This window comes from Limanda limanda, chromosome 19, assembly GCF_963576545.1.
Source record: "Limanda limanda chromosome 19, fLimLim1.1, whole genome shotgun sequence".
Classification (NCBI taxonomy): Eukaryota; Metazoa; Chordata; class Actinopteri; order Pleuronectiformes; family Pleuronectidae; genus Limanda; species Limanda limanda.
Window position 1 is genome coordinate 9,400,780 of NC_083654.1, and position 17,716 is coordinate 9,418,495.

The 17,716-nt window shown below is 42.2% G+C and overlaps 1 protein-coding gene across 2 annotated transcripts; it reads right to left on the reverse strand.

Moving 5' to 3' along the window:
* Positions 1 to 390: 390 nt before the first annotated feature.
* Positions 391 to 17,670, reverse strand: creb5a (cAMP responsive element binding protein 5a). 2 transcript variants are annotated; one of them, XM_061093203.1, is made up of 11 exons: positions 17,623 to 17,670; positions 15,356 to 15,422; positions 14,277 to 14,370; positions 12,341 to 12,450; positions 11,699 to 11,958; positions 8,100 to 8,226; positions 7,745 to 7,816; positions 3,002 to 3,349; positions 2,652 to 2,915; positions 2,453 to 2,561; positions 391 to 1,687 (listed from the first exon to the last, which is right to left on the reverse strand). In XM_061093203.1, the coding sequence occupies exons 2-11, from the start codon at positions 15,407 to 15,409 to the stop codon at positions 1,560 to 1,562; spliced, it is 1,566 nt and encodes a 521-aa protein (XP_060949186.1). In that variant the 5' UTR covers positions 15,410 to 15,422; positions 17,623 to 17,670; the 3' UTR covers positions 391 to 1,559. The 2 variants fall into 2 exon arrangements, with proteins under 2 accessions (XP_060949186.1, XP_060949185.1); XM_061093202.1 differs by lacking the exon at positions 17,623 to 17,670 and adding an exon at positions 17,247 to 17,305.
* Between the last annotated feature and the right edge of the window lie 46 nt (positions 17,671 to 17,716).

Genomic DNA, 17,716 nt, shown 5'->3' on the forward strand with positions numbered 1-17,716 from the left:
AAACCACACAACACACTCACAAGGACACACTCTCACAAGGACACACGCACGCACAGACACAAACTTATTTTCATATCATCAGAGAGCCAAGATCTTAAAACATCTATGTATTCCAGATTGTATTCTGCAACACAGGTTTTTTTTACTTTAATTTGGGAGACTTTTCTTTTACTCATCTTTTTAAATAAATAAGCAAAAGCCCACTTAAAAACAGGATGTAATCTAGTTGCTGACCAATACAGTTATCATGGTCAGCCACCAGCTAATAAAACCAGTCACTAGATGGCAGAGTAGACCATACTGTTTGTCCAGAATCACACTGATGATCTCATAAATCACAGTTTACTGTGTTTATCTTGTAAAATGACCCACAACAAAATACCAGAATAAATGTTTTTATTTTAGCATTAGATTTACAGCGATTGTCAACATCTTTGCAGTGCAAAAAAGTGTAAATTAAATTACTGTGTCAGGGCTTGAGACATGAAGTGTTGCTTCGAGGCATTTAGTATATCTCAAGGCAGTTGTTAAGTCGTGTTTTAAATGGCTTTCCATGACAGGCGTGGGTTTGATTTGACATCTTAAAATACACATTTATTCTTTGTCTTCCCATTAGTTATATATATATAAAAATACATAGTTTTGACAGAATGGCATAAGGTGTGCACTTGCAGCTGCTCGGTTTAAGATATAAACTAATACATAGGCTTTGTTTTTTAAATTAGTGCAAGGTTAGAGCGAGAGAAGACTGAAATTATGCTTTATGCTATGATGATAAATGTGTGTGTATGTGTGCGTGTGTGTGTGTGCGTGCGTGCGTGCGTGCGTGCATGTGTGTGTGTGTGTGTGTGTGTGTGCGCATAGTCAGTGGGCAGCAGGCAATGTCAGATTGCTGTGAACAGAAACAGGCATTTTCTGAACAAACACAGGATGCAGTCACCACGAAGCATCACAGTTTTCAACAAGGCTTTCAGAAAAGGGCATTTTTTTCCTCTGCCAAGGACATTATGCTTTCGTCCAAATCGGTAAGTTGGTTGGTTGGTTTACGTAAAATAATGCCAAAACTGCTGAACGGATAACCACGAAACTTTGTGGAAGGATGTGGTATGGGACAGGGAAGAACCCTTTAATATTTGGTGCGGATCCAGGAATTATTTTCTCACTTTCTGTGATATTTTCTGTGATTGCCCTGTGAATAATTCATGACACTACATAACAAAAATCAGGCATTTTAAGGGATTGATTTCTATAAGTATGATCACCTTGATTGCACTTAAGGGGACTGTTGGGCCTTGGCGGAGATATGCGCTTGACTGAGTGCCCCTCTAGTTGCACACGTAATGGAAATTAAATCTCTCAGAATGTGTTTCTGAAGCAGAAAACCAGAAACAAATTAGAGTAATGTTGAATAAAAATCCCTCAGTGTTCACATGGATTTATAAATTCACCATCCAGTTCAGTATTTCATCTGCAACGTAAAGAGATCCACAGTCGGGCGAGACTTTCATGACAGAACCATATTTCAGTCCAATCGTACCCCCTCCTCTATATGACGAGCACTAGTGTCCGGGCTGGGAGTCGGGGCTTGTGTCGCTCGCAGCTGTCGAGGAGGTGGAGATGCTGTTGTGTTGGATGGCCAGCGCATGAGACGCTGCAGGGCCGACAGGAGTGGGACTTCCTCCTGCAGCTGGACACAGAGACAGCTGTCAATCAAAGTCACTGACCTTGTGTGGACTGCCCGCTCTGTGAGGTACGGGGCCCTGACCGCACGTGGTTTATAATACCAGCCACCGGATGAATGAAAACAGTTTACAGATTAAAGAAAAATATCTCTTTTATTTTTAACAATTGAATACTGTACATACACGTAAAAAAAAGACAACAGTAGAAATATATGGATACAACTCATGCCAACTTTGCATCCGTCGTTGTTCTCTAAAGCTCAACGCTTGAATCGTAATGGCTGTTTTCCATTAAAGCCACAAGGTGCAGTTATTTCAATTTTTTAAGGTCAGTTACAGGTTCCGTTATTGTTGAACATTAACTTTAGCCTGGCTGGAGTGCAAGATGGGCATGGTCTGCATTTTGCTGCGTGCTAACTTCATGCGAGTGCAACAAGAGCTCTGCACTCCAGGGTATTTTAAACACCGTCAAGAGCTGCTTTGAAAAACGAAAAATATTCTCATTTGAATGAGAGTTCAGAGTGCAGTGCCTCTTCCTGATTGGTTCTCCACAGGAATAAAAGTGCATGGACGGATGCACTCATGGGGATAAAAGCAGAGTTTTCACTCTCAAGTGCTGTTTAGTTGAAATGTTAGGTCCCTGTGTGTGTAGAGGGTCGGTTTGGTATAACAAGACTGGATTATACCCTCAGCGGTGGATGGAGATGATTGGTTTCAGGCGTCTGGTGATATTTCTAGCGACGGGCACAGGGTAAGGGGGATTTACTCACTGGGGTACCCCTGTGATTCTCTCTGCCGGGTGGTGACAGGACATTCCTTGTGGGTGACCAGAATCTGCTTGAGCTGACCCACCTCTGACCTCAACGACGTCACCTCGTTCTGGAAACACAGAGAAACACTCAGTATCCTTGAAGTGTGGATTGTGTGTGTGTGTGTGTGTGTGTGTGTGTACTTGACTGTGTGCCCCACCTGTAGCTGCAGGTTTGTGTGCGTCAGCTCCTCAGCTTTCTTCTCCAGCGACGACACCCACACCTTCCTCTTCTGTCGGCAGCGGGTGGCCGCAGCCCGATTGCGCTCTAGAAACTTCTGCCTGCGCTCGTCGGGGTCCTGCTCTGCCGACCTCCGGCGACGGTTGCTGCCTCCTCCTTCTCGTGCCCCTCCACCCCCTTGCTGCATGTCATGCTGGGAATGAGAATGGTGCGAAGGGTGCATCTGCTGTCCCTCTGGTGATAACTGCAAACAAAACAAAAACAAGACCGGTTACCTCACTGTGCTTGAGGGCAGAAACCCCGGGGTCATGTAGATGTAAAGCACCGTACCTGTGCTGAAACAGGCCGCGGAGGCTCAGGCGGTGATGCCTGGTGAAGGTGAGAAGGCGGTGATTGTTGAGCCTGAGTGTGCAGTGCGTTCCCTGAATGGTGGAGCTGGTGGTTGAGCGGGTTTCCCTGCAGGTGATGCGGAGGAGGGCCGTGGCACCGCTGCGGGTAAGGGAGGGTTGGAGCTGGAAGCTGTGGATGATGAGGATGATGGTGGTGTCGTAGCGGAGGGGCCTGGTGGCACTGTGACATCATGTCCATCGCATGACCCATGGATGTTCCCGGGTTGTGGATGGAAACCATTCCTGGGTGGTGCTGTTGGAAATGATGACCCAGTGCCTGTTTGGATCTCTGAGTTTGGATGAAAAGATTAGAAAACATGAATCGATGTATACACACTTTTCTTACACAAATATACATATATATATATATATATATACACATCAGAGAGAGATGTGACACAAATATTTATTAAGATTCACAAAATCCAGATCATTCATTTCACCTATTCACAGATATTAGCACTCAACACATACCAGATCTTCATTATAGCTTGAGAGAAAAAAGAAAGACCCCCAATATCACAATGTTAAATAAAATCCTGGATCCACCCCCAAAATTGAATGGCTTCTTCCTCGATCCATATCACATCCTTCCACCAGGTTTTGTGGAAATCAATCCAGTAGTTTCTGTGTAATGCTGCCAACTCACAAACAAACAAATGTTGAATACAACCTCACCTCTGTGGCATTTAGACACTAGATAAGTCATGTTCCATTGAAACACGGCCTATTACAGTCGGTACATTTGAGCTGGTACATCGACACCACACTGGAAGAGTTTGTGATTCTATGGAAACATTTTCAGATGTCTCTCATGGTTGGTGGGGGGGGGGGGGTTTCACCTCCAGGAACCAGTTAAATTAGCAACAGCAGATCTAACCTATCAACCTACAAACCACTTCAGGTCAAGCAGCCAAGTCTTAGAGGTAAGAATCCCCACAGCTATTCCTCTACCTGTAAATAACTCCTATCGGCAATAATCTCCCACGTGGTCCGTCGCCACCATCTCTCCTAATCCTCGACAACACAACCCGTGAAGACGACCGTAAATAAGACGGGCAACGTGTTCCGTCCTCAGCTCGATATTTTCACACTTTATCATTCCGGCGTATCATCTGACTAAACAGACTGTAAGAGCTAAATTAAACCTCGTCTCACTTTTCTCCTACGCTCAGCAGAGGAGGAGAGCAAGAGAGAGGAGGGAGAGGTCATGTTTGGAGCATGACATCACCCCTCTCCCCACCCCTCCTCCCAGGCAATATTGCTATCTGCTCCCTGTTACACAATATTTCTTTAAGAGAAGAAGCTGGGTTTTTTTCCCCTCTCTCTCTCTCTCTCTCGCTCTCTTCCTCTTTCTTTCTCTCTCTCTCCACCATTCAGTGATAAAAAAAAAAGGGAGCACATTTAGCGGCTGCCAAGGATGAGGTCACTGAGCTGTCTGTGCCAGCGTTACCAGCCAGCCAGCCAGGCTGCCAGTCAAACACACGCACACACACACACACAAACACACACACACACACACACACACACACACACACACACACACACACACACACACACACACACACACACACACACACACACACACACACACACACACACACACACACACACACACGCGCACACACACTGAAGAGGACGGGACACAAGTAATTCTTCTCTGTTTACTACATAGAAACACCCTGACACTGGGGCTGGTGATTACATCATGGATCGCCTTGGCCTGGATGACACACCACGCTGATATTTCTGTCTGGAGGGATCAGTGAATGAAGACATGAAACTGTACACTGTACACTGAGCCACTCGTCAAATGTTTACTTTACTCGACTTGAGACGAGTGTGGAGTTACTGTACAACAGGGGTTAATACATCCAATACGTTGCTTTTTAAGGAAGACAACGTCTCCTCTCATACTGTGACAATGCAGAACATCAAATGAAACTTAATTACTATAGAATCTGAAGAATGTGTGTGTGTTGTGTGTGGTCCAGATATTTCTGTTGTTGTGGGGACTTAAATCTGTTTACAAGGTCACATTATGGGGACGAAAAAGTCACACAAAAAGTTTAGGTAAAGTTTAAGTTAAGGTAAGGGTTATGGTTCAGTGAGTAACGTCTACAGGAAATCAATATCAATCAATTTCATGTCCTTGAATGTCACGGAGACCAGACTGTGTGTGTGTGTGTGTGTGTGTATGAGAGTGTGTGTGTGTGTGTGTGTGTGTGTGTGTGTGTGTGTGTGTGTGTGTGTGTGTGTGTGTGTGTGTGTGTGTGTGTGTGTGTGTGTGTGTAAAAGAGATGAAGAGAGGTTCAGATTTGAACCTAGGACCTGAGAGGCTTTGAAAGCTGAAACCACTTTTCATTTGCCACGCTATAGACAAGCTCTGCACATTAAGTCATAACCTCTGATAGTATTTGTGTGTGTGTGTGTGTGTGTCTGTGTGTGTGTGTGAGTAGACAATGTATAACTCATGTTGTGGGGACCTAACATGTTTACATTGTCACATTATGGCAACTTGTCTTCCTAATGAGGACCAAATGCAAGTACCCATGATATAAACTATGAAATATAATAATTACTGACAATACATTAAAGTGAACACATGTTTGTAGGTGAGTTAGAGATAATGGTTTGTGGTAAGTATAGATAAGGTTCAAGTAATTCTCCATCCATTGAATTTAAGTCAACCTAAAGTCCTCTGAAGTCGGGGAGACTCTACTGTGTGTGTGTGTGGAGGGACAACGCGTGTGTGTATGGTTGCAGGGTGATTTCACAGTTTTCCCTGTGAAGTTGCTTTTGATAGCCCACATATATTTAACAATTTATACTACATGCCCCTGGAAAGAGGATATGTACTATTAAAGAGGGCAGAGATAGAGAGCATGTTGACACAAGGAAAATATAACAACCTAAGAGTCAGAGAGGGCATGTGGATGGTGACGTCCTGTCCTGTGTGTGTGTGTGTGTGTTTGTGTGTTAAAGTGTTGAATCATGGTTTCCTGTATATCCTGATTAAAAAGGAATAAATCAACTTCACCTTCGTCATAAGGAGTGTATGATTCAGCATATTTCATAATTTTGGTTCTTGAAGCAAACACGACATTGCTGAGTTAATGTTTCAAAACTCTTAAATGCTTTTTCAAACCTTTTCACTTAAGTGTTGGTTGAACAGATTTTCAGTATCAGGCAAACTACAGGAGACTCAGTGATTAAAGCAAAAATGAAAGTCTTGTCATCGAATTTGATTTCTGGACAAGTCATACTCCCCATATATATTTTTATAAACAAGGACTGAGTAGCCCGACTTAATGACGTGTTTAAGGTGTCCAGTTTATTTGTTTTCGGGTTTCTTGCCATATTTGCCATATTTGAATACTGGTCCTTTTTTTCCACTGTGCGTCACTTCCCATTTGGGAGACAGCTCAGAACAAGGTGTACAAGCACTTAGTCTTTGTCGCCGGCTGAACAAGTATAATTAGAAAGATTCAAGCCCCATTCCACTACTGTTTTATAATGTAGCCACTTTTCTGCCATTTTTTGGGCATGTGTTTGCTTAAACATACTGGCTGTTGGATTTGTTTGCAGCACAAACGAAAAAGATTTGCCATTGTTCTCGAGTTCACCTTTGCCAGGCCCAAGTGCGCCCATGCAATCTAAACTAAATCACTGACAAATCAGTGAGACCTCGTTCTTCTTGCTCTTTGCTTATTTGCTGATTTTATTAATACATATCCTCTCTGGTATACATTTAACAGAAATCTTTCAGAGACAATGTTCCCGGCCAATTATGCCAGCACACTGCGTCATAATATTGGGATGTGTATAGAGGAGAGAAGAATGACAGCATAGAGTTCAAGGTTTACTTTGACATTTCAGTAAATACACTGATTTTCTTTCTAGCAGAGAGTTAGATGAGAAAATCAGGACCACCATATCTGAAACCACAGCTTGTAGCCAGTTAGCTTAGCTTAGCATAACGATTTAAACAGGGGGGTAACATCTACAATGGATCTGTCCAAAGATATAATATTATCTTTCATTGGTTTAATCTGTAAAAAAATTGTAACTCACTGTTTTGCGGAGGGTTGTATGCTATGTCTGGGCCCAACAGCAAAGTCTTCTTTTTTTTACATTTATTACACTTACACATACACAAATTACACAAACTAAATCTTAATCACCTAACAAATAAAATGAATGAGCTTTAAAGGTTCATTGAAGTCTAGACTGTCCCATTTCAACGGATCCTTCAAATGTGGCAAATGCTTCCTCAATTCCATCCCTGAGAAACGAAAAGCCTCTGTTGAACAAACGCTCTCATTTCAGTTCGGCCTTCATGGTCTACACGGCCCACAAGGACCTCCTCCTTCATGGGCTTGGTAGACCGTGTCCTTTGAAAGCGGCCTATAAATTGGAACACAGCTATAGGCTGATTTTGTTGCTGCTGCACAGAGCTAAACTCACCGTTTCAACCCTTTTTCTAACCCTCCAGACCCGTAAGAAAGCACAAATATTCCTTTATGTAGCTTGAAAACCACATTCATGAACCACTAGCGGTCTAGCCGTTACACCTAATATTGCCATAAATGGTTATTACTCCCACAGCAAAGCACAGCGCTATCACCAGGGAAGAAAGAATATTCCACAGAGATAGAAAGAGAATATGACTGGTGGTCAGTACCTGAGGCGAGGAGCAGGAGGGGTTGTGTACGGGACCTGGTATCCCCATTAGGCAAGACATCTGCTTCTCTATCTGAATAAAAGAAGAAATTGACACAAAAATAACCTTTCAACCGTGACAAGAGAAAGCATCAGCACCAACACGTACACGCTTCCCCTCAAGGTCACATCCATCTGGAGTTTGACACTTTTCATTAATTCATCCAAAAGAGTGAAGTGAATTCTTCTGTCGGCCATGAATATTTCTAACTCGGGGGATCTTGACCACTTTGGCCACTTTACCTGCATGTATAAATGATAATGCATGCAAGTGTGTGTGTGAGTGTGTGTGTGTGGATAACCTGTATTATACTTACAGGCATGTGCTGCGCAGACGCTCCCTGCATGGCGGGATCAGGCAGCGTGCCAGGTAAGGAGGCCGGCAACGGTTGCCTGTGTCTGTTCCGCATGTAAAGGAGGGAGGACAGCGGCCCGGGAACTGGGCTGTGTGCAGAGAGAAGGAGGGACGGGTCACAAAGTGAAACCTTAATTAGATGTCTTAATAGAAAATGAGTTTCAGATAGATCCATCCATCCATTATCTATACAGCTTAACCTTTGAGGGTCACAGGCGGGAGCTGGAGCAAATCCAAGATGACATTGGACGAGAGGCGTGGTAAACCCTCTACAGGTATCGCAGGGTCAACACACAGAGACAAACAACCATACATGCTCACATTCAAACCTAATGTTAATTTAGAGCATCCAATTAAATTGCGGGAGGAGGCAGGAGAATACCCATGCAGAGATAAATGAAACCAGGAGGCGAACCTGGGGAGGCGACGGTGCTACCCACAACACTACTACTCATGTTAACTATGACTCAAAGGAGAAAATCAACAAGAGCCATCTGCCATTATTTATTTTATTTCAAAGGGTTGGTTCACCTAAATAATAAAAAAAAGAATCTTAACCTCACGCTTACCTTACCAAACATGAGTCTAGTTCTGGTTAATGTTTTCAGTTTTGAAATATCTGTTCCTTGGATTTTTACCTTCACCCCAAAACAATGAAGGTGAATGGAAAAATTACATTATAAAACAATAAGGTGTATTTTCAGAAACAACCCTGTGTTTTTAAATTGATAACCTATCACAGACCTTTACTGTGAAGAGTTATCCTGTGAAGGATAACACATTGTTATTGGAAAAAGATGATTCTATTGAATTATAGGCTAAATATGTTATTTTTAAATGTTGCAACACAAGTCTAATTCTTTTCATTGTCATTCTACAATGACAAAAACTGTTTTGCCATATTTGCAGGCTAAATTTCATATAATTTAAACAGTTGAACTTGTGTTTTTTTTTCCTGTTCTAATTAAAATTCCTTCTTACCAATGTAATAAAGCCTTCTCAAAGTAATCTTGGTAGATAAAATGTTTCCTCTTGTGCTCTTCTTTGGTCTGATTAAGTGTTTAACATTGTCTATATGCAGATGAATGAGTGTATATGCTGATTAAAAATCATTTGATCTTAACCCAGTTGAGAAAAAAAATGGCAAATTTCCCCAAAATGTGGGCACATACAAATGAAACTACAGTTGAAATCCACTGGAAGTGAGCGGGTAAATATGCTGTAACCTGGATGAGCCAACACTTCTGGATGATCTGGTCGATCAAAAATGTGAAACCAAAAAAGAGTGATCGCACGTGAGTAAAAGGCGTAAACAGAGGTTTCGAGGTGAGGTGATGACAATGGAAACTATGACGAGTCGAGAAAAATGAAAGAAAACGGAGGAAAGAAAAAAAAGTGGCAGCTTGGGAGGGAGGAGAGAAGCTCAGGGATCACAGCGGGGAATGCAGAAACCCAGGGTGCCATGTGCTGACCTAACCGCTCTGGCTTCCGGCCAATCAGACAGCGTGGGCCTCCGTGGCCGTGCTGAGGTCATCGGCAATGATGTCATCACTGAATCTGGGCTATGTGGCCCCCGTTTAACGCACAACATGGTTCAGACAAACCAAAACAACATTTCCTAATGTAACCACAACAGTTCTACCGGGCCAACCGCCAGACACTCAGAGACGGGTTGCTATGGAAACCGGTGATAAACACGAGGAGAAACAGTCAGACACACAATCCACGGTTCATTTAGTAACACATTGCTGGTTTCACTGACTAACGCTGTGTCTGGAATCAGCTGGTACTGATTTATTGTCAGCTCTCCCTCTCTCTCTCTCTCTCCCTCTCTCTCTCTCTCTCTCTCTCTCTCTCTCTCTCTCTCTCTCTCTCTCTCTCTCTCTCTCTCTCTCTCTCTCTCTCTCTCTCTCTCTCTCTCTCTCTCTCTCTCTCTCTCTCTCTCTCTCTCTCTCTCTCTCTCTCTCTCTCTCTCTCTCTCTCTCTCTCTCTCTCTCTCTCTTCACTGTCCTGCCTGGTCCTGGACAGATGTGCGGACGTTATCATGTCACCGTGACAGAGGCTTGGTTTCTCTGCTCGATCTGTTGCAAGCATTAATGAGTAATAGGTTCGTAGAGAGGAGATAAGAAGGTGTACGATTTTAGATAAGAGAAGAAAAGTTCCAAATTCCTTCTTAGCCTCCAAACTATAAAGAATAATCTCATAAATATCGGGCACTCTGGTGGGATTTTAAGGGTTGACAATCTCATTGCAACTACCCCATTTTGAATCTCTCTTGAGGTCTGTGTTATATTTCACTACGGTTGTATGTCAATACCCTTTATTCTCAAAACATCAATTACAATGCAAAAATATGAGAGGAAAAACAACAACAACATAAACGCTGTTAAAAAAACTGTTAACATGGAACCAAAGAATTTAATTTATTCACTGGAGACACATCATTACAAAAACTAAAAAAGCCCACTATACTATACAATATAATATAATATAATATAATATAATATAATATAATATAATATAATATAATATAATATAATATAATATAATATAATATAATATAATATAATATAATATAATATAATATAAATGGGAAAATACAGTAACACACTTCAAATTTGAACACATCTATAAATTATAAAATTGGCTTATCCTTCAACTTAAAATTGCCAAATATATAAATTAGTTTATTTACTGTCATGTAATATAATGTATGTATTTATGTAATTTAATGTTATATAAATTAGCATATCATTTTAATATAGATTAGTTAATTAATTCTTCATTTAAAAATTTAATTGTCACAGCCTGTGGCTAAAGAATTTAGAATTTTTAGTCTTATAGAGTTTTATTTGAAAAAAGTTATTAATTCATGTGACATTTTAATTTAATAATGCGAAATTGTTGCAATCTTTCAAATTTGACATGGCGATATCAAACAAAAAACTGTTTCTCATTAAAATACAGGCCAAGATTGAAATTGCTGTCATAATTTACACTTAACCCATTAAATTTACTATGTAATCTAATATTCAGATGGCTGAGTGTCAACTGCCGTTCACAAATCCTAAAGACTGAGCTGTTGGGAAGAGGGGGAGCAGCTGCTGGGAGCTGATCAGATGAAAGACAGGAACTCCTCTAATCTGTCTCCTGAACTGGGAGATAACCAGGGAGCCGTGGAAGCTGCCCAGACATTGACAGACTCGGAGTGTAAAAAAAATACAAAACCCTAACCATTGGGTGTAGGAGCAGGTGGTGTCGTTATTCGGTGGTTTCTCCATCTCTTTTGCTATTACTTTGTTCTCTCAGTAAATTTACATTAGATTTTTTTCAACCTGCTGTTTCCCTCATTTCATTAGTGCAGTGATAAATTATGCAGGGGGAAATGCCACCGGACAGAATGAGTTATAATATGTCAGAAACAGGAAGGGCGAGACAGGGTGAAGGAGAGGAGGGAAGGGTGAGAAAACCAAATAGGAAAAAAGGGAATATGTATGTATGTGAAGCATTGCTGCATGAATGAATCAATATTAAGGCGTGTGAGTGTGCACCGATACTCACCCTGAGTGTGTGAGCGTGGAAGGAGCCTGGGTGATGACCGATCCGGCCTGGGAGGAGGACAGCGTTTGCTGGGCAGCCAGGTTGCAGCTGGGGCCCATCATGGGGCCATGACACTGTGGACGTTGCAGAGCGTGGGGGTGGGGATGGTGCAGCGGTGGCTGGGGATGTGGGTGCTGAGGCTGGGGATGCGTGTGCTGGAGCTGAAGCTGGGGTTTGAGCTGGTGCTGGCTCATACAGGACGGCCCATTATTGGTAAGCGTCTGCGGGGGAGAGGCGGGTGTGACAAACAGCTGGGACCACTTTTGAACTCAGACGGCAATATCTGCTTTCACTGTGAGTGTGTTTTGTGATCTGAGGTACATGCATGTGTAAATGTTTTGTAGGTGTGTTTGATGTCTAGCTATTTCATTTACAGGGCAGAATGTGATCATCGGGTGTGTGTTTCCTCGCAGGAGGTCAGATATCTGCAAACGCCTAATTGGGTCCGACTGATTTTATCTCCCTCACACTCGAGTGTCAACCAAAAAAAAAATTTTTAAGACTTCAGAAGCAAACACCAGTAACAAGTCTGTCTTTAAATTTTCCTTTTTATGTGAATTTCTTGTAATTTTACTTATATACTATGTTTTCTTGTGAATTCACCTGTTTGCTCTTTTCCTCTTCTTGTGCTTGAAGGAACTCTTCCTCTATCTCCTTGAACAGTCCAACCTCTTCACAGTTCTGCAAAAATCGTGTTGGCGTTGGCGTCTGGTCTAGAGTCATCGCGTATGAATAAACACACAAAAAGGAGAACGATTAAAAAAAAAAGAAAAAAGGAGACATTCATGTATTAGCTTATTTGCCAGAGGATAAACGAGTCTCCTCTCTGTCGCACTCTGTCTCTGCCTGAGATAACATCAGTCTGACTCTATGAGCCATCTAAACATGCAGGGGTCAAAGGTCAGCCAGGCTCTTTGTTTTGACATAAGATTTCCTGCAGGAGATGTGACAAGCTGCAGGACAGACACACACACACACACACACACACACACACACACACACACACACACACACACACCCACACCCACACATGCACACAGAGCGCAGAGGTCAGATGTCAGGCTGATGTTTATGTGCAGACAGACAGCTGTTTCTATGGTTACAGCCAGTGTCACATGACAGTGGTCTGGTAGTGGGTGCATCATGGCGGTCCAAGGCCGGAGAGTGAAGCCACTCATCATGCTGCTTTGTGCATCCTATATTAGCTGTGTGGACGCTTTTACATTAACAACCTTAAAGCTGTGAAGCATTTCTAGAGCTGTCTAGTAGATCACTGATTTTGCCATTAATTAATCGCATTTTTGTCATGTTTTTTTTTTTAATTATTCAATGTTATATTCAGTATTGCATTGTTTGAGGTTTTTTTCTATCGCGAAAGGCACCTACAACACAACTGGACACAAAATCTTTGCACTCCCATAACAGATTCTTGTTGGGTCAGCAGATTATGCCTTTAAAGTAGAGAAGGAAGATGCAGAATGTATAAAAATCTCTAAAAGAAGCAGTTCTGTTATAAAAGATATATCTTAACACTTTCTAGATGAAATCATACGCTGATTAATCAGTTATTTGATCAACAAAAATGTATTGTTTCTGAAATTATTATTCGGTAAGTGAACACGACAAACAATTTCTGGTTCTTGCACCTCAAATGTCAGTATTTGCTGCCTTTCTTTGTTGCATATGAAAAATACAATTTAACATCTTTAGATTTTGAACAAGAAAATCTATCTGAACACATAAATTGGCCTTTTTGTAATTTTTTACTTTTTTTCTGAGAGTTATTCAAGGAAGTGCAGAGCAAATTATTTAGTTATAAAAGTAATTGGTTTACAGTGATTTACTCATGTTGGTGAATTTGATACTGATAAATAATTTGTCTATCTAGCAGTAAATTAACATAATCCACAATCCCCGGTGTACATGATAACAAATTGGGTTAAGTGCTATAGGCTAAATTAAGGTTCCCTGTGAGTAAATACATGGTCACATCCATGCAATTCTCACAGTAGATTGTCCCTCACTTTTACCCGATATCCAAATAGAGATTCAAATATTCAAGACGACTTGTGCTGACCCACGTGCACTGAACCCCTCCCCACTACTCTGAATCCAAGTGGGCTGTCGCTAATGGCACTATCACTATGTTTGGTCTAATCTGATGGGGTACAGTGTTCACGCTGCAACATGAGCAGCTCCATGTCACAGCGCAGCCTATCTGAAGGGAAGGAAGATTGTGTGGAGCTTATCTGATTTCATACTGGATAACGTCGCACCATCATTTGCTCATCGAGCACTGATCCTGAGAAGGGGTCACCACATGCACGCAAACGCACACACACACACACACACACACGCAGTGATACAACAGCTGAACTGAGTGACCTGGAGTATATCTGAGCAAAAAAAGATGGGGAGGAGGGAAAGATTAAGAGTATTTATGGGCATATAAAGGGACCAAGCTGCAAATTAAAAAGCAAACTGTCCCCTCAACATGATCGGTGGATGTCGGAGGAAACTCAAGTGCTGTGCGTCTCACCTGTAAAGGCGGTGTCTGCTTTGATGGCGGGGAACTTGAGGGTCATCTCATGCTTGCGACTGTGGATGATCAGGTGCTCCTCTGACTGGAAGCGCTGCAGCACACCGACAGAGTGAGAAAGAGGTGAAGAGATGCGTGCAGCTGTTCGACATGACACACACAGGAGGGGACCGTTTGGTTAAATCAGCCCCTTGGCCTGTCTTATCAGTCATAATGGTCAACTGCTGTATATAGACATTTTATCTTTGACAATAATGATAATAGTAATAATAATAATAATGAAATAATGATACACATCATAATCAATTATTAACAGCAGCTCTGAAAAGGTCGGGTTAGGGTTAGTGTTGTGAAGGTGGACAGTTCAGTCCAGTCTCTGATTAGTTTGGGGAGAACGTTCTAACTTACTGTTATTCTGATAACATAATTCTGAATGACACACTAGCCTTAAGAGTATGTGTACATATTGAACGTTCATATTACAAATAAAACATTTAATCTAAAATCCTGAACAATCCAATATTTATTCCCCTCCATTCAAATCCACTCTATTTTTTTTCCCAAGCACAGACACAAAGGCTGCACAGTTTTTTTTTACTTTCTTTAACATTGTGAGATAATTTTTTCCACCATTTTCCCAGAGAATAATTCATGCGGTAGGAAACTATATGAGTGTGTGAAATTTGTTGCAGCTTGAGTGAATCTAAGAGGTTGAGCATTGGTGCTGGTGATTCTGGATTTTACTACCATTCTAATAATATAATAATTAATCACAGTTTTAGGAGTATGGTAAACACACATATTGTGTGATTTTATGACAAATCACATCTTAAATCTTGGATAATCCTATGATTATGAACTTGTAAATCCACTCTCCTTTTTTTCCCAGCAAACAGACACCAAGCCTGCACAGTTGACCTCATATAATACTCAGTTTCCATAATTAATAAGCATGTGAAATAATCCTGTCTACAACATCTAATTGTTTAATTTATAAGATTTATAATTATTATTTTGCTTTGGGATTTGTGGCCTCTTTAGCGAAGGGGTTCCTCACACACACAGTACACACGACTAACCTGAGAGCAGCCCGGGGCGCCGCACACATAAGGCCTGTCCTGTTTTTCATTCATGTCATCCACAAACCTACAAAGCAGAAGAAGAGAAAACTTAACCTGCGGCACCAACACACTGCCTCATGTCCAACCTATTATTAATTATATTTCTATTTACACAGACAGTTCCCACCACCAGTATCTGTGTATGACAGTTCTTCTCCAAACATGACATATTGTCGTGGAAGCATTGTTGAAGAGGTGTGTAATGACATAGAGGCCACAGAGGATGGATATCACAAATCTCTGCTAGTACAAATACTGTACTACAGAGAAACACGTTGTGTTGATAGACTAGGATAAAAAAAAATATCAACACAAACGCAGAATAGAGCATAATAACAAAACCCGCTTGCACCTCAATACTAACCCAGGTTTGACCCAGCCTGCTCTCCATGATGAGGAGATATTAAACCAGTGATGGGGCGGAGGGGTAATTATGACAAAGTGCAACTGCTACTGGCCCCTTCATTTTCCACTGAGAGCAAAGGAAGCAGCCTCCCTGACCCCAGGCATTCCTCCGAGCCGCATGTCACCAGAAGATTCACACACTCCCAGAGATGACACAGAGGCCATCAGGTCGGACCTCCTCAAAAAGCAGAAGAAGAAGAAGAAGAAGAAGAAGAAGAAGAAGAAGAAGAAGAAGAAGAAGAAGAAGAAGAAGAAGAAGAAGAAGAAGAAGAAGAAGAAGAAGAAGAAGAAGAAGAACTGTCTCTTAAGAAGAAGAAGAAGAAGACGAAGAAGAAGAAGAAGAAGAGGAGGAGGAAGAAGAAGTGTCTCTTAGGTGGAGATTATGAGTTATGCATTGGATATATATGCGCAGGTAAAAGCGCTCTAAAACTTTTGGGTCTACATGAGCCGAGAGCAGGTCCTGATGTTATGGGAAACAGTGAGAGCTAAAGAAAGCAGCGTGGAAAGACAGGCCAAAAGTACATGCTTCCATAAGAAATGGAAAGTGTGTGTATGTGTGTGTATGTGTGTGTGTGGGTTACATTAGGGTGATGGAGAGGGGAATGGAAAGGGCAAGTGGCAGTGAGAGAGCGACAGAGAGAGAGAGAGAGAGAGGGAGAGAGAGAGAGAAAGAGAGAGAGAGAGAGAGGGAGAGAGGAGGATGACACAATGAATGGAGGAGAAATGGAATGAGGGAGGGAGGTGGCAGAGGGAGGGCAGCGCTGTTAGGCCTGCTCTCCTGACAGGTTTGAACCTGCCTCAGCCCCCATTTTCCAACCCCGGGCAAGGTGACTTCATAAGTGTGCGTGCGTGCATGTGTGCGCACATGTGTGTGTGTTAGTGTGAGTGTGGGCATAAAGGTTTGTGTGTTACAAGACAGGATAGGTAAATATAAAGGCATGATAAATATAATGGCATGATAACTCAGTTAAAACACAGGTTATCATTGTTTAATACTTTTTATGTAACTAAAATGGAGTGTGTATCACTTCTTGTAATCATTAAACATAATGTGATATTTCACATAAACCAACATTTAACACTATTAAAGATAATCATAACTATCCTCAACTGTTTTTCCCTCTTGATCTGGCAGCTTTTGTACCACACGAGCAGACTCAGCACATTTCTCCCAAAACCTTCTGTCACAGTGGTTACATCGATGCACAGTGACGTCACCCCTATAATACATAAATCCAACAGACACGCTGCCCATTGAAGACGGATTAACAAGCACCGATAATACATTTAAAAAAAAACCACTTATATTTCCCGCCTCTTCCTCGCGATCGCGACAGCAAACGCACGATGAATGACACGACAGAACTTTTTCTTTTAAAAAAATAAAACCCCTCTCAGCTCGCGGATGGAGACACAACATCCAGAAAGTTTCGAAGCGACTCACTGCTCCTCAAAGTTCCTCATGCTTCGGCGGACGAACGTCGCATCCTCCGGGCCACTCCGGGCAGCACGACCCGGTGAGGGGGTCCCCGTTATCTCCGGCTCCGTGAAGTCAACCTGCCCCCCACCTCCACCACCACCCCCCAACCCCCCTTTCACAAACACCGGCACCCAGCTGTATACGAGCCCGCTGCTGTCACACCCCCCCAAAATAGACACCAGCGCTCAACGCGATGGAAAAAGAAAACACACAAACTTATAACTGAGCGAGTAAAATATACAACAAAAAAAAAGACATGAATAAGAAACGTGTTGGTTCGCTGTGTCGGTGCCGGTGAGTGTAAAGTGTGTTTCCCTGAGTGGGGGGTGCGATCGCTTACCGACGAGTGGCGCGGGACGAGCGGCGCTCCGGAGGAACCACGTTGGACTGGAGCGAGATTACAATACGTTCTATTTACAGAAGCATTACCTCAT

What these genes read in the sequence shown, in the direction of transcription:
- creb5a (XM_061093202.1), bottom strand. Translation starts at nt 17,266, where the DNA reads ATGAGGAACTTTGAGGAGCA. An exon ending in TCCACGCTCACACACTCAGG is followed by an intron (nt 8,227 to 11,698) that starts GTGAGTATCGGT and finishes CTCTGCACACAG; the next exon opens with CCCAGTTCCCGGGCCGCTGT. An exon ending in ACACAAACCTGCAGCTACAG is followed by an intron (nt 2,562 to 2,651) that starts GTGGGGCACACA and finishes CTGTGTTTCCAG; the next exon opens with AACGAGGTGACGTCGTTGAG.